At 50.9% G+C, this 22,900-nt stretch overlaps 1 protein-coding gene across 8 annotated transcripts in view; it reads right to left on the reverse strand.

Annotated features, from left to right (window-relative positions):
* GAS7 (growth arrest specific 7) overlaps positions 1 to 22,900 on the reverse strand; it is a 210,732-nt gene that overhangs the window by 108,486 nt on the left and 79,346 nt on the right. For 2 of the 8 annotated variants that reach the window (XM_049110221.1, XM_049110222.1), the window contains exon 1: positions 12,212 to 12,343. The exons of 2 other annotated variants lie outside the window; for them this stretch is intronic. In XM_049110221.1, coding sequence (XP_048966178.1) covers positions 12,212 to 12,339 — 128 coding nt within the window. In that variant the 5' untranslated portion in view covers positions 12,340 to 12,343. Of the gene's footprint in view, positions 1 to 12,211; positions 12,344 to 13,129; positions 13,281 to 13,311; positions 13,459 to 14,165; positions 14,319 to 22,900 lie in introns of those variants that run through there. 4 more of the 8 variants (XM_049110223.1, XM_025428379.3, XM_025428381.3 and 1 more) reach the window with 4 other exon arrangements.

Genomic DNA, 22,900 nt, shown 5'->3' on the forward strand with positions numbered 1-22,900 from the left:
AGGGAGTCTCTCCTAAGTGCTAAGCAGTGAGCGAGCAGACAATGAGAGCTTTCAGGATCCAGAGAAGGGCGCGACGGTGCTGGGCTGGGGTGGACAGAGAAGGCTTCTCAGAAGACTCGGCATCGGCCCGACGACAGAGATGAAAAGGACCCTTCCCAGAACAGAGGGATGACAATCGAGAAGCAGAATAAGCCTTGGTGGTTGAACAGATGTGGGCAAAGAGGGAGGAAGTAAAAGTCAATTCTGAAGGGGACGAGGGAACTGGAACCAGTACCTGGGGGAGATCCAACCATGGTGGAAGCCAGTGTGGGGATACACAGTAGAGCTCATAGCCTGTCCACTCCAGCTCTAAGAGCTGTGATCGTATGCAGACAGGTTGCGTGTGGCCCTTGACACTGGAGCTGGCCTATCTGCTCGGAGATGGGGTTGCAATCCTTCAGGAGACACAGAGAGAGAGGCAGGGACACAGGCAGAGGGAGAAGCAGGCTCCCTGCAGGGAGCACCATGTGGGACTCGATCCTGGGACCCCAGGATCACGCCCTGAGCTGAAGGCAGACACTCAACCCCTGAGCCACCCAGGTGCCCCTGGACTCAGTTTATGAAGAAAGAATGGATTGCTGAGCCCTGGGACATGTCTCACTTAGCAGCACAAAGACTTCCCCCTGACACCTCTTGAGCCCAATTGCTCCCTCCTTCCCTCCTTCCCTTCCTCCCAAAGCATGTCTTGGGTCCCTCTCCACCTTGGGCCCCCTCACCAAGACCCTCAAAAGCAAGAACCAGGTCTCCATCCTTCTCCTCAATGCAGCCCCGTGCCTCACACTCGGGGGCTCGCTCCAGGATGGGCAAGAGATGGATTGAGTTCTGGGAATGAGTCCCAGAAAGCAAACGAGGACGCCCACTGATGAAGAGCAGGGTGGGGGTGGGGGTGGGGGTGGTGGATGCTCGCCCCTGCCAATCCCAGGAAGAAGAGCCGGGGAGTGAGGTGGGCGTGAAATCTGGTCCTGAGCATACGAGAGAGGAGCTGGTGAGCCTGGGGATCTGCAGAGACAGGAGGGGAGAGACTGAGATAGATGCTAGAAGCAGGTGAAGAGAGGACAGGGCTGTGAGTAAACAGTGGCCGGCCCAGGCCCACTGGGCCTATGGATGGTTCCTACAAGGGGCTTGGCAGTTAGCTTCTTACCCTCAGCATGGATGGGTCCGAGGCACCTCCAAAGTTTCCACGTGTCCCCGTCCATAAAAGATGCCCAAGAGCAAGTGGACACATCAGAAACAGCACCCACTTTAACAGGCTCAGCATCCGAGAGATGCCTCAGCTCAATGCCTCCCAAACTCCAGCCATTCACGTTCCCTTGTCCCAAGTATGCTGTCGCCATGCGTCAGCTGCCCTATTATTTACCCAGAAATTTTTTTTAACTGTCTTATAATGAGCTTGGATGTAGCCTGACCCCAAGCAGTAGCATCTGTGAAACGTGAATCTGATGTGATTGGTTATTTACCCTGTTCCTCACTTAAATAAACATAACTTAAAACCTGTCATCACGGGGAGGTGGGTGCAGGGGTGGGGTCGCTGGGCGACAGGCAATAAAGAGGGCACGTGACGTGATGAGCACTGGGGTGTTGTCCGCAACCGATAAATCGTTGCACGCTCCATCTGAAACCAAGTATGTCCTTTATGTTGGCTAACTGAATTTAAATGAAAAAAAAAAAAAAACTGTCATCACAACATGGTCTATGATTATCTTCCATAGCCTAAGTGGTAAAAGCGGCCCCCTTGAAGAAACACAGTTGCAAGCTAAGTGCAGAATTACCATAGAGCAGCAGTGAAATGGTCTAGGGAGGTTCTTTTCTGAAACCTAGAAAACCAAGCTCGAATTCTCCACTGAGCACATACCTGCAACAGGAGGAGCAAGGTCCCCAGTGTGTGGCCCAAGTCGTCACTGGGAGACCCAGGAGGGCAGTCAAGGGAAAAAGCAGAGGCTTTCCCAGGGTGAGGGCCATCTGACAGCCCTGCGGACACCTCTGTCAACTTCCTATTAAAATAGGCAATGAAAAAAAATAAAAAAATTTAAAAATAAAATAAAATAGGCAATGAAGGGCGCCTGGGTGGCTCAGTGGTTGAGCATCTGCCTTTGGCTCAGGGCATGATCCTGGGGTCCTGGGACTGAGTCCTGCATCGGGCTCCCCACAGGGAGCTTCTCCCTCTGCCTATGTCTCTGCCTGTCTCTCTGTGTCTCTCCAGAATAAATAAATAAAATCTTTAAAAATAAAAATAAAAATAAAATAAATAGGCAATGAGGGACCCCTGGGTGGCTCAGTTGATGAAGCGTCTGCCTTCAGCTCAGGTCGTGATCTCAGGGTCCTGGGATCGAGCCCCACACCCGGCTCCCTGCTCAAGCAGGGAATCTGCTTCTCCCTCTCCCTCTGCCACCTCCCCTCCTGCTCCTGCTGTCTCCCTTTCTCTCTCTCAACTCAATAAATAAAATCTCCAAAAAAAAAAAAAATCACATGTTCTTAAAATGGCATTGCTCTTAAAAAAAAAAGGCAATGAGAGGAAAACAAAACAATAGGAATCAAAAATAAAACTTACATAAGCTTCAAAAAAAACAACGGTGGACAGTCAGAATCTGGGCAAAAATAAACACTTGAGAAACCGTGACGCCAGTGGAGCGAATGGTGACAATCATACAAAACAGAGACCAGTTGCGGGAAGAGGAACAGCCTGTCACACGTTTCTGTGTCTGGGTCTCTAATTTGAGATGCAGACCCGCATGCACCTGGGCACTGAGTGGTCAGCCGCCAGGACACAGACACTGCCCCGAGAACTGATCCTCCTCCCTCATCGTCCATTCCAGGTCCAGAGACATCCAGAAAACAGGTGAGCAGGGAGTGCAGGTGGGTGGAGGACTTGGGAGGGGTGGTAAGCACTCTGATGGTGCACATGGCCCGGGACAGCACGCGGGGATGTGACCTCTCGCGCTCCGCCAACTGGGGACATCGGGGAGGCAGGTAGCAAAACAGCAGCACATGGGGTGGGGGGCAGCCTGTTTTAAAACCAGAAGTGGGCTATGAAGTGTGTGCATCACTGAACCCACAGGTAAGCAGGTAAGGTATGATGGAGGATTCAACCTTCCTCTGCATGCACACGGCGCCAAGGCCAACGACGCATAATGCATCTGGCAGCCTGTGCAACGTCTACACTGACACCGCCTTGGTGGACAAGGAGGAATGAGAGACCCGAGAATGGGAGGGAAGGGTGATGGAGCGTCATCCTAACGGCGCAAGGGAGGACGCCCCCTCTGAAAGCGATTCAGAAGACAATGTCAGGAACTGTTAGAAAGCAAGAAGTCCTCTTTGAAAGAGGAACAGAAAATCATTAATGGAAAAAGGCCAAAACAAGAAAGATGACACAATGAAAAAACAAACAGAATAGGTGAGGATTGTATGAAAATTGCCCACTTAAATCCACATTCATGGTTGGGGATAAATAAAGATTAAAAAAAAAAACTAATAAAATAACAAAATGTAAGGCTGCGTGTCAGAGGATCTCCCCAAACTGCAAACTTTAAAAAAAAAAAAAAAACAGCAAGGACATGAAAAAAGTGATGCATGGAAGGTTTAAGGAGGGTTCTATTAGAAAAGACTGGACCAAGTAGATGAAAATCAATAATCAACTGTATAAATAAAATCATTAAAAAAAGGAAAAAGGGGGGGCACCTAGGTGGCTCAGACCATTAAGCATCTGCCTTGGGCTCAGGTCATGATCCTGGGGTCCTGGTATCAAGCCCCACGTTGGGGTCCCTGCTCAGTGGAGGAGACTAAACTCTCCCTCTCTGTCTGCCTCTCCCCCCGCTCACATGCGCATGCACTCTCACTCTCTCTCCCCCTTCTCTCCAAAATAAAATAAAATGTTAAAAAAAAAGATTGCAAAAATAACGAAAGAGAGTTTTAAAAATCACAAAGAGGCAAAAAGAAAGACTGCTGGGAAACCTGTTTTCTCCTCAGACTTTTCTTCTGCTCCTACCATGGGCACTTCCCATGGGAATCCAAGCTCCAAAAGGCAGGGACTTGCCCAGGGGCTGGCATCAGCTGCCTGAAAGTGCTAGAAAGTGCCAGAAGACATATTCCACTCAAGTCAAAGCTTCGTGGGGTGTGGTCATCATCTTGTTCGGTCATCACTGTGGGAGCTCAACAAGCATTTCCTGGAGGGTGGGCCACACTGAGCTGCAGATACGAGATTTTGTTCCAAACGTCTGAGATTCAAGATGTACACGTGCAGCCAAGCTGTATTCACGTTTGACGTGAAAGGCAGAGAAGGTGCTCTAAGCTTGCAGGCAGGTGAAGAAGCCACCCCTGTACGCTCCAGGCACCGGGGCAGGAATCACCATGAGGACGATGACCCAGAAGAGGGCCACATCAATGCATCCATGAGGCATTTCTTACTCAGTACAGACTCCCCAGCTCAGAAATCCAGCCAACAGACTGTCTGGCCTGCAGGTAATGCCCAGTGACTGGAGTTTCCCTCGGCCTTCCCAGTCTGCTTCGTGCCCAGCCTGGAATCAGGGTGTGTGTTCCTCCTTCCTCCTGCAACGTCGATCAAGGCTAGGACATCAAGGCCTCCAGTCACAGCTTTTGTGCCCAAGCACGTGCTGGTACTGGTGTTGCTCCTGGAGGTTTGGGGACCTTGCACTGGGAGCAGCACCAGACAAAGCCTCTGTCACTCGTCCACCCCAGCAACACTGCGCCGTGTAGGGTACCACTGTGGCCACTCTGCTTGCCAAGGAGCTGGAAGCATGGCCTTGTGCATATTCAAAACTCACACTGAATGAAGCAAGCCTCCCCTCCTGCCCAGATCAGAAAGACCAATCAAATCAGCCACTCAGGGGCCAATGCTTTCTATCAGCAAAACCCCCAGTTCTATCACCTTCTAAGACTTGCTCCTGCTTTAAGAACCAGAGTATAGGAGTGCCTGGGTGGCTCAGCAGGTGAAGCCTCTGCCTTCAGCTCAGGTCATGATCCTGGGGTCCTGGGATCGAGCCCTACATCAGGCTCCCTGCTCATCAGGGAGCCTGCTTCTCCCTCTGTCCCCCCGTTCATGCTCTCTCTCAAATAAATAAATAAAATCCTTAAAAAAAAAAATTGAAAAGAACCAGTGTATGCAGCATGATGTCAAAGGTAGAAAATGACACACCCCATACCCCTCCCTTCCCATCCCTGCCAAGCGAGCACTGAGGGAACCCAGGAAAATGTGAACGCACGTTATCTTTGTATTCTGGGATTCCTCCAACTGTCTTAATTGTATTCGTTTTATCACATTTAAAATGCTTATTTATTTGTAATTTTACAAGTCAAAATCTTTCTTCATTTTTTTAAATGTGTTTATAAAGTTATTTTTACAATCAAGAAAATACTGCCTTCCCCCCAGATCAGCAATATTCAATTCTAAAATATACCATATGATCCCAGTTATGTAGACAAATATATATACAGCAAATAAAGGGGGGGGGCGGATGAAAAGAATGCTAAATATCTTTTACTTATTTCTGCTTTTCTGTATTTCTCCATTTTCTATAATGAACATATTAATTGTAATGCTTTGGGGTGGAGACAGAAAGAGAGGGAGAGAGGGGATCTCAAGCAGCCTCTGTGCTTGAGTGGACCTCAATGCAAGGCTCGATCTCACAACTCCAAAATCATCACCTGAGCCGAAGTCAAGAGTCAGATGTTTAACTGACTTAGTTAAACTTAAGTTAACAGACTTAACTGATGTTTAAGCCACCCAGGCACCCCAGTTTTGATGCATTAAAAAAATCTTACTTTATTCCATCATGAACTAACATAGGAATACAGCGCTATTTAAAATATTTAGAGAATATTTGCTAATAAAATTGCCTTGATCTATCCTTTCTCAGGTGCCATCCCCTAAAATGAAGTTTATCAGATTAGGGTTTGTTGTACTATCCTTCAAAGGGTAAGGATACTTGGGGGGATTTTATTTTTAAGAAAATGAATTAAGACAAAATGGGCAGGGGCATCTGGGTGGTTCAGCGGTTGAGCATCTGCCTTTGACTAGGCGTAATCCCGGTGTCCTGGGATCAAGTCCCATATCCGGCTCCCCGCAGGGAGCTTGCTTCTCCCTCTGCCTGTGTCTCTGCCTCTCTGTGTGTCTCTCATGAATAAATAAATAAAATCTTTAAAAAATAAAAAATAAAATGGGTGAGAGGAGCCCACGTCATCACATGGTGACATCTCTCTGGAGCTGTGGTATGGTTTCCCTCTTTGGAGATTTTAAATAAAATGTTTAAAAAATATTTTAAATAAAATCTTAAAAAAAAAAAAAGACAAAATGGGCAATGGTAAAGAACTTTCTGGTCCAGTGCAAGGCTGACACAAAAATTAGAGAAGGAAGGAACCCCAGAGATCATCTGATCCCATGCTGCCATTTTACAGATTAAGAAACTGAACCCAGAGACAGATGCCAAGTCTCCCCTAGTCCAGCACAAAGTGCCCTCCTTCTTGCTCTCTGGCCTCCTTCTTGTTCTCTGGCTGCCTTAAATCTTGGTGCTAATGCTGCTGGCATGGCTAAGGACTAATTCTGGTCACACAACACGGCAAGAGCCAAAGCCCCACCTAGCACAACTCCCAGGCTGACCCTAACACTGCTCTGTGCAAGCCGACCTCCAATTAGTCCAGCTCCCTGGTCAACCATGACCCATTTCCCATCTGTTTGTAGCCAGGGAGCCCCCTGTGTAGGGAGGGAGGAAACATCTGTGCACACAAGGGGAGTGAACAAACACACTTGATTTTCCCTTTGGCAAATCTTCTTCTGCCTCTTTTTCCACTCATTGAAATGCAAAGCCCCATTCCAATGAGGGGGTCTGGAAGATTCCAGAAACTTCCAGAAACCACAACTGCCACTCTGCAACAGAAATTCCCAAAACAAGGTGTGCATGGACGGGTTGGAGGTGTGGGCGAGGACAAACAGCAGACGCAACCCCAGAGACCAGCCACAGGCATCCACTGGCTTGTCCCCAAACCCAGCTTCTAACCTCCAGCCAGGCATTGAGGAAGTTTAAGGACGCCTTCCACAGCCTACCAGCCACATAATCTCAGGCAAGTCAGTTCACCTCTTTGAAACTCATCTTTTCTCTTTCCTGCACATACAAATGGAAATGGCACCATCGCCTTCCCAGAATTCTTGCAAAGACCTGAAGGTCCAAACCACCGTTGCAACTCCAGAAATGCTAGCTTTGCCCCATATGTTCCCATCACTGAGCAACCCTTGGGGAAAGTCAACAGCCGAGATCACAGCGCTGAGTCACTCCCATGGCACCGACTGGGTTTTTCCCAACAGCCCAGGCTAATGTGTGCAGGCTGGCACCTCTACCGTCTGTACACAACTAAGCTCATCAAAGGAGCAAGAGGAATGGCATGGGAAACGGAATTACTAGGCTCAGCGGACAAGTTTAGGATTTAGAGGACCATCAGAAGGGGACAGTCAAATCCATGGACCCCCACACACGCCATGTCTGCTGGGGCCTCTGAAAGCTGGCCACTCATGCATCTTGTAGCCTAGTTGACCCTCACAAGAACGCTGTAGGGAAATATTCTTTGTTTTTGTTTTTTTAAGATTTTATTTATTTATTCATGAGAGAGACAGAGTCTGGAGAAGAAGCCTCCCTGTGGGGAGCCCAATGTGGGACTCGATCCCAGGACCCCAGGATCACGCCCTCAGCCAAAAGCAGATGCTCAACCACTGAGCACCACCGCCCCCCCGCCCCCGCCAGGTGCCCACTGTAGAGAAGTATCTTAATTTCCTTCCACAATCGAATAAGTGGAGGTCTTCCCCAAGGTTTTACAACACAGAGGACACAACCCATTTGAACCTGGTGTCCTGTCTCCAAGAACGATGCAATTTCCCCCTCACTGCAGGCCACTCCCAACACACCCAGTGACTGAGAATCCTCTATCCGAGGGCAAATATTCCAGGGAGAAGTTCGAGTGAGGCCACGGGCAGCCAAGCCCCTATCAACTTCACATGGTGGCTGATGGCCAGTGGGAGGCCTCGTTTGCTAACTGAAGGGAGAGGTGCCAGAGGAGGGGAGGAAAGAACCAAGATAAACATCTCCACGGAAATGAGCCCTGACCAGCAGCCAGGGTGAAAGATGTTGACTGAGAACCACAATCTGAGAGCAGCCTTCCGTGCAAGCAGGCAAGGCCAGTCTGCATTCAAAGCTCCAGCTGCGATGGGGACCTGCCTTGCTTTGTCTGGTGGGCCTAGTACCTCACCTCTTGCTGTCCTCTGGGAGATGTAGCCCCAGGCCCTAGCCATACCTTCCCTCCCAGGTGCGCTGGTCCTCTCCTTCCTCCAAGGCTGCTCTAGTTTGCACAGCTACGGTGAGTGGTCCTCACTCCCCAAGATCAAGAACGGTGTTCTACTCAAATGTGTCCCCGGACACAGAAAACATACCCAATATTCACACCATGAGGAATGGATGGCGATCCCCCCAGGGTCTGAGTAGGACCTGCCAGTCCCCCCTAGAAGGTGGGTGTCTTATCTCCCTGGGGTCACCTGGCCACCGATGGGAGGATACAGGAAGAGCAGGAGACAAAAAGGTAGAGGCAGGGGTGCTTGGGTGGTTCAGTGGGTAAAGTGTCCAACTCTTGATCTCACCTCAGGTCTTGGGTCTTGATCTCAGGATCATGAGTTCAGGCCCCACACTGGGCTCCATGAAGGGTGTGGAGCCTACTTACATGCTAAAATACTGTCAGGGGCCCCCAAATCACAAAGGAACCAGACAAGGCTTGGGGAAGGGTCACCAGGCCCCTCATGGGCCTACGGCGCTCCAAGTAAATACGTTCAGAAAAGACTCACTGTCCCAGTTGCCTAATTTGTCCACCAACGTAATTCAAGTTTTTTAGCCAGAGAGAACATGGACAGAGGCCAGAGGTAATCATCCATGACAAAAGCAGTCTGAGCGACCAATGCTCAATGTGGAATGTACACACGTGGTTGGCTCTTACCCATACTTTTTAAAGAACTGGTATATTGGGATGACTGGGTGGCCCAGTGGTTGAGCGTCTGCCTTCGGCTCAGGTCATGACTTTGGGGTCCTGGGATCAAGCCCTGCATCGGGCTCCCTGCATGGAGCCTGCTTCTCCCTCTTCCTGTGTCTCTGCCTCTCTCTGTGTGTCTCTCATGAATGAATGAATGAATGAATGAATGAATAAATAAATAAATAAATAAATAAATAAATAAATAAAATCTTTTAAAAAAATGAACTGGTATATTATTTTCCCCCAAGGACTCCCAGCCCACAAATGCCTGGTTACCTCTGATGCACTTGAGCAGCCAGCCTGATCTCTCTCGACATCACTCAATCCGTTGTCTGCTAGGGTCACACACCACTTCTCCCATAAGAAGAGATCCCAGTGATTATTATCTTTCTTTCTATGACAGTCAAAGGCACTGGGGCTTATTCATCACTGTTACACCAATGGGACCCACAGATAGAAGTGCTGAAGAGCATGTGGCTGGATAAAAAGGGATTAGGATTTGCTGAGATCCCACAAAAGGAAACAACTCTAGCCCTTGAAGCATGCATGGAACCATGCCAGGAATCATGTGGGGTGAAACCCTCAACTCCTTTTCTTCAGCTAGGGATCCCTGTCTCTCCTCACCTCTTGGTCTTAAAAGGATGCAACAGGACAGTACCGAGCGCAGGCACTCTATCCACACTCTGAGCCTCAGACACACAGAACATTCCATCCAAGGGCAACAGAACATACCACACCCTCTTCTCAAGTGCACATGGGACATAGTCCAGGATACAGCAAATGGAACATATTCCAGTATAGATCAAATATCAGGCCACAAAACGAGTCTCAAAAAAATTGAAGACCACAGAAATCCAATCAAGCATCCTGCCCTACCACAATGGTATGAAACTAACAATCAATTTACAAGGAGAAAACTGGAAAAACCACAAACGTGGGGAGATGAAACAACATGCCACTGCACAACCAAGGGCTCATCAGAGAAATAAAGAAGAAATCAAATAATACCTAAAGACCATTAAAAACAGAATCACAACAGAACGAAATCCATAGGATGTGGCAAAAGCAGTTCTAAGAGGCAACTTCATAGCAATACAGACTGGCCTGATAAACAAGAACAATCTCCATCTAATTTTATGTCCTAAGGGAACGAGAAAAAGAAGCATAGACGAAGCCTAAAGTTAGCAGAAGGAAAGAAATAATAAAGATCAGAGCAGAACTAGTGGATAGATCTGGAGGGCGTTATGCTCAGTGGAGCAAGTCAGATGCAGAAAGATAAATACTATATGATTTGCCTCATACGTGCAGTCACAGATACAGAAAACCCACCGATGTTTACCAGAAGGAAAGGGGGCTGGGGGTGGACAAAATGGGTAGAGGCGTCAGTTGTTCGGTGATGGATGTTAACTAGACTTTTGAGGGTGATCTCTCTGAGCACAGACGGACGCTGAAATAGAACGTTGTACCTACACTCCACACTTAACAAATGTTATGTAGCAATTTCACCTCAATTTGAAAAAATAAAAAAAAGAATGACGGGCAACCTGGGTGGCTCAGTTGGTTGAGCGGCCGACTCTTGATTTTGGCTCAGGTCACGATCTTGGGGTCGCTGAGATCGAGTCCCACATGGGGCTCAGCAATTGGCAGGGAGTCTGCTTGGGATTCTCTCTTTCTCCCTCCGCCCCTCCCCCTCCTCTTGTCCTCTCTCTAAAATAAATAAGTCTTTAAAAAAACAAATGATGGTCACTATCCCATCACTGGTCTTGTGCTGGTGAACAGCAGAGATGGGTGAGAATTGTGGCACTCTGGAAAACCTACCCCTTATGACCAGCACATTGACACTCTTGCAGGGCGCCGAGGATGGGGGTCATCAAAGCTGCTCATTTTTTTTTTTTTTTGCATGAGACACCAGGAATCTTAATCTTCAATGTGTAATCTGATGATTTTTTAGATGTTGGCAAACCAACCCAGTGGCTTTAAAATGAAACCACGGGCGAAAACAAAACAAAACAACCACAAAACCTCCCACGGTCCCGAACTTCATTCTGCCCATTGGCCACTGGCGTGCAGCTCCTTGCAAAATTGCTGGGTATCTGCAGAAGCACTTGTTTGGAGAGAGGGCTCCCTGGCTTTTAAAGAATCAAATACCACCATCCTAGACTAAGAGCATGAATTAGTTGCTCCCACCCCACGCTAACCATCCCTTGGCGGAGACCTCTTACCACCAACACTGCCTGCCGGCTGCAGCTGGGCACCCGCGTCCAGGGATCCTAAGAGCCGCAAATGTGTGGCTGACTTCCTCTCACCCCAGAGCTATGCGCCCCCGCCTGGGTCTCACTTTCCTTGGAAGGGAAGCACGAGACAAGATTTCTGGGGCACGAGTGCCTCTGAAAGGCCGTCCTGCTCTGTTTATGGGAAAGTGGCACCCCATCAGCTGATCAGAAGGTTTGGAAGGGGAGCAGGTGCATAAAGAAGCAAAATGGCCTAAGGAGTGAGGCATGCACCACCAGCAGGAAGCGGGGCAGAGATGGCGTCAAAGGCAAAGCCATGCACTGAGCAGCCTGATAGAAGGTTAGAGATTGGGGGGCACCTGGGTGGCCCTGTGGTTGAGCATCTGCCTTGGGCTCAGGGCATGACCTCAAGGTCCCCGCATGAAGCCTGCTTCTCCGTCTGCCTGTGTCTCTGCCTGTGTCTCTGCCTCTCTCTGTCTCTCATGAATAAATAAATAAAATCTTATAAAAAAAAAAAAAACAGCAGCAGCTTTGAGATTGGGGAATCTGCTGAGGGAGCCAGGCCCAGCAGCCTCGGGAAGGACAGATGTGCATCCACACGTCCAAAGGCAAGATGACACTGTTGCCCCTGTGAGCAGAGAGATTGCCTTGGAGCAGCACGACCAAGTAGCTGGAAGCCAGCACCCTTGCACCCCAGTGAGTGCCTGGTGGGAAGGCAGACTGGACCCATCCTGGTGGGAGGAGTGCACGACACAGAGCTGCGGGGCTCTGGAGCCTCTGGGACGAATGCAGGGTGATCGGGGCAACTGCTGCAAGGATCACAACGTCCTTCTCAGTCCACCCACAGGAAGCTGTCCTCCGGACCTCGGAGCCCGGGGAGGACGGCCGCCACCAACCCACTCCCACACCTCACACTCCCCCACTGCCCTGCCGCCCCATCTGCGCTGCACACGACACCACATCCGCGTCTCAAAATGATGCTCGCGTGGGGCTCTCGCTCAGAAGCCTTCCTCTCTCCTGCCGGCTTTTCCCTGGGAAGGAGATCCACGGCCATGTATCTGCAGGAGAAAATTCGGGCTCATTCAGGCACCACCCAAGGCCAGGCAGTTTCCCAACTCTGTTTCTCCAAGTCTCACCCCGCAGTGCAGAGCCCATTCCCCTTCACAACCCAACAGACACACGAAGCCCAAGTTCCGCGCAGCGGCGCACGCCCTACCGCGTGCGATGCCCTCCGACACCCTGCCATCCGGCTTCCTGTGCTGCTTAACGCTGATCACATGCAGCGTGCGGCTCGCGACTCATACATCCCGACACGCTGCTCTACCAGGTCGGGAGCTCCTTTCATTAGGGACCCCTTCCTTTACCTGCCTCTCCATCAGAAATTCCTCTAAAAGGTTCCTTCGCTTCACTTTTCGAGACCCACCCAGGCAGAGAGAAATGCTCCCAGTTCTCCCAGCCTCCCAGGAGAGTGTGCCCCTCCCGGGCACTTAGCATCCTCAGTCTTCTCTCTCTCTCTCTCTCTTTTTAAAAGATTGATTGATTGGTTGGTTATTTATTTATTTGAGAGAGAGCGAGAGAGAGAACATGAGTAGGGGCAGAGGCAGAGGGAGAAGCAGACTCCCCAGTGAGCAGGAAGCCCGATGCGGAACTCGATCTCAGGACCCCGGGATCACGACCTGAGCCGAAGGGAGACGCTCCACCAGCCACCCAGGCGCCCTCAGATCTTCTCTTTTCAAGAAGAGGGTCCCAGCCTCTGGATCCAATGCACTTAAAATATCTGTCGAATGCTTAATGTCAAAGAAGCAGCAGCCCAAGCGAGACTTTCTAATATGATAAAATTGTACCGCGTTTTGCTTCAATCCCCATCTTCGGAGAACTCCTCTGCTCCTGGCAGCACCCCATCCCTGCCACGGGGGGGACGGAGCCGTGTAGTTTCCGAACTGCTCTGTGCTCGGACGCATCACCCCCTCATCAGGGCCTGATCAAGGTCCCTGGCAGGTTCACACTTGCCGCAACATGGACTCACCACAACAGGGCTGCAAGGAGAATCTGTACACCCGGTGCTCAGGCAGGGAAGTCGAGAGAAGCTAACACAACTGTCACACAGGAAGTGTCTGACTCCACACCAATCCCAGTTTCCTAGACTCCCACCTGCATGTACTTTCCAGAAGCCTTAAGAGGCTTCAGATGCTGTTACATAATCTTGTGTTTGTTACATACCCACCCCCCCAGCTTGTGCTTCCCGCTCTGCAGCCCCTGTAGCTCTGGAGTGTACACCCACGGCCGTCCCGACTCCACAACAGAATGTGCCCCCTCACCCCCGTCGGAAGATCCCTGTGGACCTGACTGCTGTCCCACTCTGTCTCTGACCCGCTGTGTGACATCTGGCAGGTCGCAGCACCTCTCTGGGCTTCCCCCAGTAGGCTGACCCTGCTGACTCTCAAAGCCCCTTCCAGGCTTCTCCCAAGGACTCTACTGGCACCACTTGGCAGGACCCATTTGGCCCCAGGAAGGCCTCGCCACACTCAGGAATTAAGAAAAAAGCAAAACAGAAGAGGTGGAGATCCTGAACAGAGAACCAAGGTAAGTTGAAGACAACAAGAAGAACTCGCTTTCCACCAAGTGCACCGCAGATACCACCCCCGCCCAAGTGGCTTGCGCTCTCTCAAGCCTCGGGGTACCTCCCACCATGAGACCCAGACTCGGTGAAGGAAGGAGGAGGGCAGACAAGAATCAGCCTGGGTTCCTCCAGAGCAGAGCCCAGCACCTGCCCACAGAGGTTCTCCAGGGCAGGCTTCCCTGCACCAGGCCTGGCGGGGCCACCTGGCTGTCCCTGGGCTCCAATGAGCTTCGAGCACCTGCCCCAGGGCTCCCACTCACCTCAGCCCCGCTGCAGTCCCTCCTCTTGCAAAGCTGACACACTGGTCATTTGCTGCCACCGTCTCCACATCCACTGCTTCCCGTGGCATCAGCTAATTCACTGTGCAAAGCAGCATTTATATATAGAAAGTTGCAGCCACGCAGGTTAGCATTAAAATAGAGACTCGGCGTTGCCGTGGCAACCAAACAAATGATATTCAAAACGAAAGAGAAGTATTCTGCAATCGGGAAAGCATGTCCACAGCCTTCCAGGGCAGCTGCGCCCGGTCCCCTCGAGGGTGGGCGGGATGGACTCTGGAGAAAGGACCTTCCCTTCAGTTGAACCTCCCTCCCTCCCATTAAGTCACTGGCTCTGGTTCAGCTGTGACCATGACCGCCCCTCCAAAGCCCCCTTCCTAATGCCAACTCCTGCCGGGAGCAGACCCGAGGCCAGGGCACCAAGGGAGTATGATGATCCTGACCAGGTACATCAATTTGCAAAAGCTCTACTCTTCCAGCATCAAGGGGAAGCTGCTGGTGGCCCTGAAACAAAGGTGGCTTCTGCCACAGGTGTAGAGTCAAGAGACACAGTGAGCCCATCTGGCCAGCTGTTTCATCTCTCTGAGCCTCAGCCTAAAAATAAGACAGGGGTGGAGGAGCATAGGGACGGAGAAGTAGCCTAGTGCCTTCCACCTCTGTGATGCTAGGATGTACCTCTTTCCTTCTGGGTAATCTCTTTTTTCTGCGTTCTTCTGGATTCCCTAGTCTCTGGTCATAGGCCTTACTCTCCCATACATATGCCCTGGATGTTGTGGGAACTCCAGTCACACTCAGAAGCTCTGGCTTCCCGTACACTACCACCCAGAATGTTCACAGCCTTCAAGGTAAAAGGCCTGGAGCCAAGGAGCCACCAAGAGGCTGGGGACCTTGGACAAATCTGAGCCTTTCTGAGATTCATCCAGACATTTTAAAACCAGGCCTGATCTAGAACGAATGGAATTTAAAAAAATGACAACCCCCAAGTGGCAGCAAGGATGCGGAGTGGCTGGAAGTCCCAGACACTGCTGGGAATGCAAAATGGTGCAACCCCGCTGGAGAGCAGTGTGGTGGTTTCCTATAAGGTTAACATACACACCATACAAGCCAGTCATCCCTCTCCTTGGTATGTACCCAAGAGGAAGGGAGACATGTCCACACAAAATCTCATGCATGAATGTGAATGTGCATAGTAGCTTTATTCATAGTCACCCCAAACTGGAAGCAACCCAAAGACCAACGACAGGCAATAAAGAACAGGCCACCATACATCCATATGGTGGGCCCCGACTCCCAACACAAAGGAACCAACGATGAATGTAGTGACTTGGAGCATCTCACACGTGGCTGTGGAGAAGCCAGTCTCAGAAGATTACATACTGTACAATCCTATTTACGTGATGTGCTCAAAAAGACAAAGAAACAGGTATGGATGACTTGTGGGGGGTGGGGATGGTAGTGAGAGCAGAGAGAGAGCAAGAGGGAGGCTCCTGGGGTGATGGAATTATTCTATATCCTGGTGGAGGGTGTGGTTACATCAATTTATACATGTGTAGAATTGTACACTCAAAAAAATCCATTTTACTGCATGACAATTGAAAAAAGGCAATTTTTCACCTTGTAGAGGAAAAAAATCACACAGTGGATGGCATAGTCTCCTCGTAGTGTTCAGATCAACCATGGGGTCCCAGTGCACCCACTGTAGAGTCCTGAGAACTGTTCGTTATCAGTACCAGTTTTCATTGCAAAGACCCTCTTCTTGTCCTAGACCAAAAGTTCTCAACCTTGGGCCTGCTAGTTGCATCAGTATCACCTGGGAATTTGTTAGAAGGGACAAACCCTTGGGTCTCAGCCTAGCCCTTCTGAATCGGGAACTCTGCAGGCGGGTCCTGCAGTCTGTTTTAACAAGCCCTCCTGGGGAGTGACTCTACTGCACATTGAAATTTGGGAACCACCAGCCTCTGTATATGGTTTGATCCAGCGAGGCCAGCCCATCAGGGAATGGTCTGGCCCATGTCCCTTCCATGTCAAAATGCCATGGAAACAGACAATGTCTTCCTCCATATCACACATGTTTCTGGACTCTTTCTTCTTTTTTAAAATTTCTTTTCTGATTTCTGTTTTCTGGCCTACCCCCAAGGAGGAGGCAAGGGCCAGAGCTCCGTCTGAGCACCTGAAGCAGCAAGCAGGAGGTAACACAGAACCATCTGTTGCTGCATCAGGACACCTGGGAGGAAGAGTGGTTGCCACAAACTGAGGACCAGGGAGGGCCCGTGGCTGTGCATACCCACTCCTCCGTTCTGGTCCATCCCAGCTCCTGGGCCAGGACCAGAATGGACCTCGCCAGTCCACTTCACACTCAGTTCCTGGAGCACTTCTCAAGTCAAAGGGCACCTTGTGGTTGCCCCCAAAGAACCCTGGCAAAGCATACTTCCTACGTACCCCAGAACAATGACTTCAAAGCCGCTTTGCTTGGTTTATGGCTCCAAAAGCATACGGAGATGACAGATCACAGAGAAGAAGTCAGAACCACATGAATGTCATATTCAGCAAAATAAACAGCATCACAGCATTGAGGTTGGGTCCAGGGGGCTGTGTGTTTGGCCCAGGGCTCAGGCTTGGTGGCCCCTAGCATGGGTTGGGCTCCCGGGCCTCTCCTTCCCGCCCACGACTTCCACAAACTGCCAAGGGCACCCAGCGTGCTGTCCCTCCCAGCCAAGGCCTCTGCTAGCAATGCTACCTCGGCTGACATTTCAGTGTTTTATTGAGTTTTTATATTCTCTTTTATGGTGCAGTTGGAAGATAGCTCAGCTTCTAGTTCTGTCCAAATATGCACAAGCACAGGAACGCTGTGCCGTTAATGATAGTGTGACAGCTCCAGGAGCCTCTGGGGGGAGTTGGGGGAGCGGTTGTGGCACCCACTCCATTTTATACCACTGGTTCCTCCCAGAACCAGCCCTGCCGGGCATCCACACTCCCAGCCTCATTCTCATTGCAGAACACAGAAATCCTCCCCCACCCCACCCCCACCTATGGTTTTCTGGGGAAACAATGTGGGGCTCCCTAGACCCAGTGCTTCTGAAATGTCCAGAGACATTTCCTGGTTGCCACAATAGGGGTGGGAGAGCAGGGCAGTGTGTCAATTCCCTACTGCCACTGTAATGAGTAACCACACATTTGGTGGCTTAACACAACATGGATTTATTATCTTAGAGTTCATTGGCTCAGAAATGGGACTCACTGGGCTCAAACCAAGATGGTGGCAGAGCTGTGTTCCTTGGGGAGGCTCTAGGAAAGAATCTGCTCCCTTGTCTTTGTCAGCTTCTAGAGGCGGCTTGCACTCCTCGGCTGCTGGCCCCACTTTCTATGTCTTCAAAGCCAGCAATGGTGTGTCCAGCCTTCTCCGCACGGCCGTGTCTCTGATGATCTCTCTACCATCTCCCTCTGCCACTTGTAAGGACCCCTCTGATTATACTGGGCCTGCATAGGTAATGCAGGATAATTTCCCCATCCTGCAGTCGTCTGATCCACAACCTCAAGTTCCTCTTGCCCTATAACTCACGGGTTGCAGGGATTAAGACATGGACATCCTGGATGTGTGTGTATGGGGATGTTGAGGGTGGTTGGGGACGAGTCAATATTATGCCAACCACAGGGAGCTGCCTGCATCTGATAAGCAGAGAGAGAGGATGCCACTAAAGACTTATGACACAAAAGACCACGCGCCCACAACAAAGAGCGACCTGGGCCCCAATGCCAATCGTGCCTAGGGTGAGAAACCATGGTACGGTCTAACGGTGACTGGGCCTTAGTTGGTCCCAGTGACCCTAACCCAAGTCCCACAGAAAGTTCAACCATAGGTTATTTGGGGATCAGAAAGAGGCTGTGACCCACAATTAAGGAGAATTTTTTTTTTTTTACCGTCCTGTTAGATACTGGATTCTCTAACCCAAAAACATCCTCAAACGCTTCTCATCTGATACACAGAAAATATACACAGACTTTAAAGATACCTAACATGCATCTTGCTTCTAGAAGGTGCATAAATGCAGTGGATATAGATCATTTGAATCTCTTTATGCGAAGGGGATTATGAGGTACAAACTTCCAGTTATAAAATAAATAAGTCACAGGGATATAAAGTATGGCTCAGGGAATAAAGTCACTAATATTGTAATAACTTTGCATGATGACAGATGGTGGCTACATCTATTGCGGTGATCATTTTGTAACGTATAAAAATATCAGAGTGCTAAGCTGTAAGCCTTCAACGTAATACTGTACATTGGTTGTAACTCGATAAAAAAAATTAATAAACTCCTTTACGTGCACAACTTCAAATAACATGGCTAATTCTGCTTTCTGTTGGGTTGCTTCCTGGTCTTGAGAATTGCTGGACTAGCAAGCCAGCGCCCCTCACATCCCCATCCCCCCCTTCCTCCCTCCCCCCGGAGGGAGCTGACCCACCACTAGCTGACGAGAATTCCTGAAGACCTCAGAGATCTCAGGCCCCACAACAAATGCCCTCCTGACTTCTAGGCTCCTGCAGGTTCCCCGGGCTTTCCTGTACTCTCAGGGTGAGGACAACAGTAGCCGGGTGGCCTGGGAAAGGGGAGGGGTGCTTAGGAGGCCCTGCCCAGCCCTGCAGACTGCAAGGGGTTGCCCCCCCACCTCCCTGGAGGTTGGTCCTCAAGCAAGGGCAACCTGCACATCTCCTTGAGGTCCCACCTGCTGGCTGGGTTTCCCAGAAGGCATCAAGAAGGGGCAGCGGAGGGTGACTCTGGAGTGGTTTCCTGGGGACCTGCAGGGACAGGTAGGCAGGGCCTTCCTCCACCACTTCTTCTAATTCTGACAAAAGGACTCCCTATTCCCTCCCACCTCCATCAAAATGATGAGCAGAGGCGTGGTGGCATCTGGCGTGATTCTGTGTGTACCCACATGCGTCCCTGTTTCCTGTCCCCCAGGCAAGCCCCAGCTAGCCTACCCTCTCTGTCTGACACAGCCAAGTGTTTCTCCAACTCCTCTATTGCAACCACTCAGCATTCTCTGCCAAAGCCACATCTCTGCTCCAAAGCAGAGAAGCAATGCTCTCTCAGGAAGCCCTGACACGATGTCTGAGCTCCTCTGGGGCCTGGGACCACCTGCGTCAAGAAGTCATCTGCAGAGCCCATGGATTTGCTCAATCATCCTTCAGGCAAATGCCGCTGCACGTTTACAATGAGCCACACAACCATCTAGAAGCAGGGGAGACAGAGGGCCTTGTCCACAGGGAGCTTGAATCCAGGGCAGGGAGGATGATAAGGCCCTGCTCTAAACCCGGATGTACATGCATGCCAACAAGGGGAACAGGTGACCTGTAACATCTCTGTTCCTAGATCACTGCAACCATAGCAGGAAGCACTTACGTGACACCTAGCATGGGCCTGACTGTCCTCTCCGGTTTACAAGGCTGCACCCATTCATTCTTCACTCCACCCCATGAGGCTGGTTCTATAATTACACCCATTTTACAGGGGAGGGTACTGAGGTTCAAACAGTCGGCAGCGTGCCCCAGATGTGTACCCACATTTATAGCTCGTAAATGGCAGCACCAGGATGGGCCAAACGCCTCCTTCAGGGCACCCAGCCTGGGGCTCAAACTTCCAAGGGGCAGCCAAGGGCAGAGGAAGGGCTTTTTATTTTTTTCCTGTAGCCACAGCAGCCCCTTTGTTGCTCAGACCCCAGTGAGTCACCTCCCTCCCAAGACATTGCCAAAGCGGGCCCCATTGTAGCGGGGGTGCTGGTCCCCACTTCCCTTTTCATTTCTCAAATACGGCTTTCACCAGATCCAAATTAGTCATGTAAATGCCAGCCCAAGTTCAAAGATGCTCAGATAATGGGATTTTTCAAATACCAGGGGCCAGCAGTGGCAGCGGTGGCTGCTACAACTTCTCAGCCTTCTCACTCAATCTCCACCTTCTGGGACCTCCTAGGTCAGCTTCTTTGTGACCTGTGGGGCTGTAAGTCTTGTTGTCACACTTGGGATTCTTGTGGCAGAGGCCAGGGCACAAGCAGACCCTCAATTGCATGCCCTGGCATTCTGGTGTCCTAGAAACCATGTGGGTTCCCAAGGCCTCCTGTCTAGCTCAGGAACCACAGCCAGCAGTGAATGTTATGTTATTTGGAAGAAGGAGGTCTTTGCAGAGGTAACTAAGGATTCTAAAACAAGGAGGTGATGATCCTGGATTATCCAAGTGGGCCCTAAATGCAATCCCAAATGTCCTTAGAAGATTGAGGCCAAGGGAGATTTTATTACACACAGAAGAGGAGGGAGTCTGACCAGGGGAGCAGGGGTCACAGTGGGACAGCCACAAGCCAAACGTGTCAGGTGGACCTGGCCATAAGCCACCACAAAAAGAATGGAACAGCAGGGAGAAAGTCCTCCCCTGTCCCCCACTCTGACCACAACCCGAGCCTGCCACGTGGAAGTGCCATGTCAGGCCACATGCACAACACGGGGCAGCAACACCGGATTCTGAAGCTTCCACTGTGGTCTGCACACCTGGATCATGAAGCGGTGCAGTAACACGGGATTCCCCAAAGCCCAAACCTTCCCATGACCCTTGCGCCACCCAAGGCGGTCCCTTCGGTGGTAGACAAGATGCCCCGGGCCTTCTCAGAGGCAGGTTTTTAGACAGTCACATATTCATTGAGGTCTGTTAGGAAAAACCAAGTAACTAGGACATAAAGACCACAGGCCCGTCCTCCCCAAGAGTCACACTCCCACCCGCCAGCCTGGATCAGCTGCCCCTCTGCTCCCAGCCTGGCTCCTTGCTCCTTCTTCGTTCCCAGTTCCTGCCTTCACGGGCTGCACCCAGCTGGCCAGGCTTCTGGCCAGACCCCAGAGAGAGAGAGAGAGAACAAGTGAAGAGCCCATCCCTCTGGCCTGATCCCCAAATCAAGAGGCTGCCGGGGAGAGAGGGGCACAGGCTCCCTCACAGGCAGATCATAATCTGGGAAATGGAGGAAGAATACACAAAAGTCTGGGACGTGCCATTTCTCTAAAATGGGGACTATATTCTGGATTCTCACTTCCCCATATCTACCCAACTCTCTGCCACCCTGAGGTCCAGCCCAACCGCAGGCTCTGGGGAGTCACCCAGTAGGTCAGAGGGTCCCCCTCGGAGGCCATTGGTGGGATGTTCCCGGGCAGGAGGCCAGAGGGCACCAAGGAACAGGGCCAGAATCGCCACGGTCTGTCTGCATGCAGCAGCATTATTCTTACAGAGTAGGGCCAAGAACACGAATAGAAAACCAGTGAAGGCAGGTGCACATACTCGGCCATGTGTCACAGTCAACACACAGACAGGTGGATCCCAGCCCAGTATGTGTCAGAGACCAGGAGCCTACATATGACACCCAGGAAATTTCTCATGAAAAGATTTAAGATTTCAACCGTGTCCTGAAAAATCTAGAAGGCTGTACGTACTGAAGTTGCACCTGATAGGATCAAGAGAACTGTGGCCGCCTTCTCCGCCATCCTGGCTGCCCGTGAGAATTATCTGGAAGCTTTACAATCGCCCTGATTCCTGGAGATCCCTGAACCCATTTAACAGATCTCTGAGGGAGAGACCTGGAGATGGCCGTCTTTCAAGCTTGCTAGGTGATTCCACTATACAGCTAAACACACGTGCCATCTGGGGACACTGCTCTGGTGTCCCCACGTGCCTCACTCAGCACTGCTACCCACCTGCCTGGCACAGACACTGCGTGCTCCAACAGCTTGTCCAGCCAAGTTGCACACGAAAGGGAAGGCTGGGGCCCCATCAGCCAAAGTTGGCATGCAGAACCTCTTCCACCAGCTGCTTTAACCACAGAAAGCCCACTTCACAGCACCCAGGCCGGGGTGATGAGCCGCATCCCTTCTGGCTGCATCACCTCTGCCCAAGGATGGGGCTCCCCGATGTCCAGGTCCAGGCCCGGCCCAGGGTCTCGGGACAGCCCTAAAGGCATTTCAGTTTCCCACTGTCCTGCCGTGTCAGAGCTTCCTCTGGCTTATAAATATGCTTTCTGTAAAGCCCTGGAGCCAGACCCCACTCATCAAATCCCCAGGTTCCATCACTTACGCATAAGAAGATCCTTCTGTCCACAAGCCTCCCCGACTCCAATGTACCGGAGTTGATACAAAGGTAGCGGACCGGCTGTCTGCACCTTTCCAAGATGTGACAGGGACAGCAATGGGCGGGGGGGGAGGGGGCGCACCTAATGCCGGGGCTGGCACCTGTGGTCTGTCTGGCCCCGGATTCAGTGCATTAGTGGCTGACCAGCAATCTGGGCCACTGCCCGCTGGTTTCGTGCCACTTCTCTAAAAAGAGTGAGACTAAAAAGGAAGAAAAAAGTGGGTGTTAGGACATCATAGTCACCAGCCAGTGCCTATGCCAGGATTCTGGGAGTCGGGAGCAAGCCTGCCTGTCTGGCCCGGGGGGCAGCACACCAACAGGAGGACCTCAGGGACGACAGTGACAGTGAGGAGCAGCCTCCCAGGAACCAGGCAGGGAAATGGGATTTTGATTGCACAGATTAAGAGCACTGGTGCTGGAGAACAGTGACAAGTGACATGTGAATCACAAAGAGGAGAGCTTCCCAAGATACAACGTGTCCAAACAAGCCATGTGGCTAAGCCTGAGAAACGGGAAAATGAGGAAGAGTGAGCTTACCAGGCAGGCAGCTGGGCAAACCCA

This window comes from Canis lupus, chromosome 5 (assembly GCF_003254725.2).
Source record: "Canis lupus dingo isolate Sandy chromosome 5, ASM325472v2, whole genome shotgun sequence".
Taxonomy (NCBI): Eukaryota; Metazoa; Chordata; class Mammalia; order Carnivora; family Canidae; genus Canis; species Canis lupus.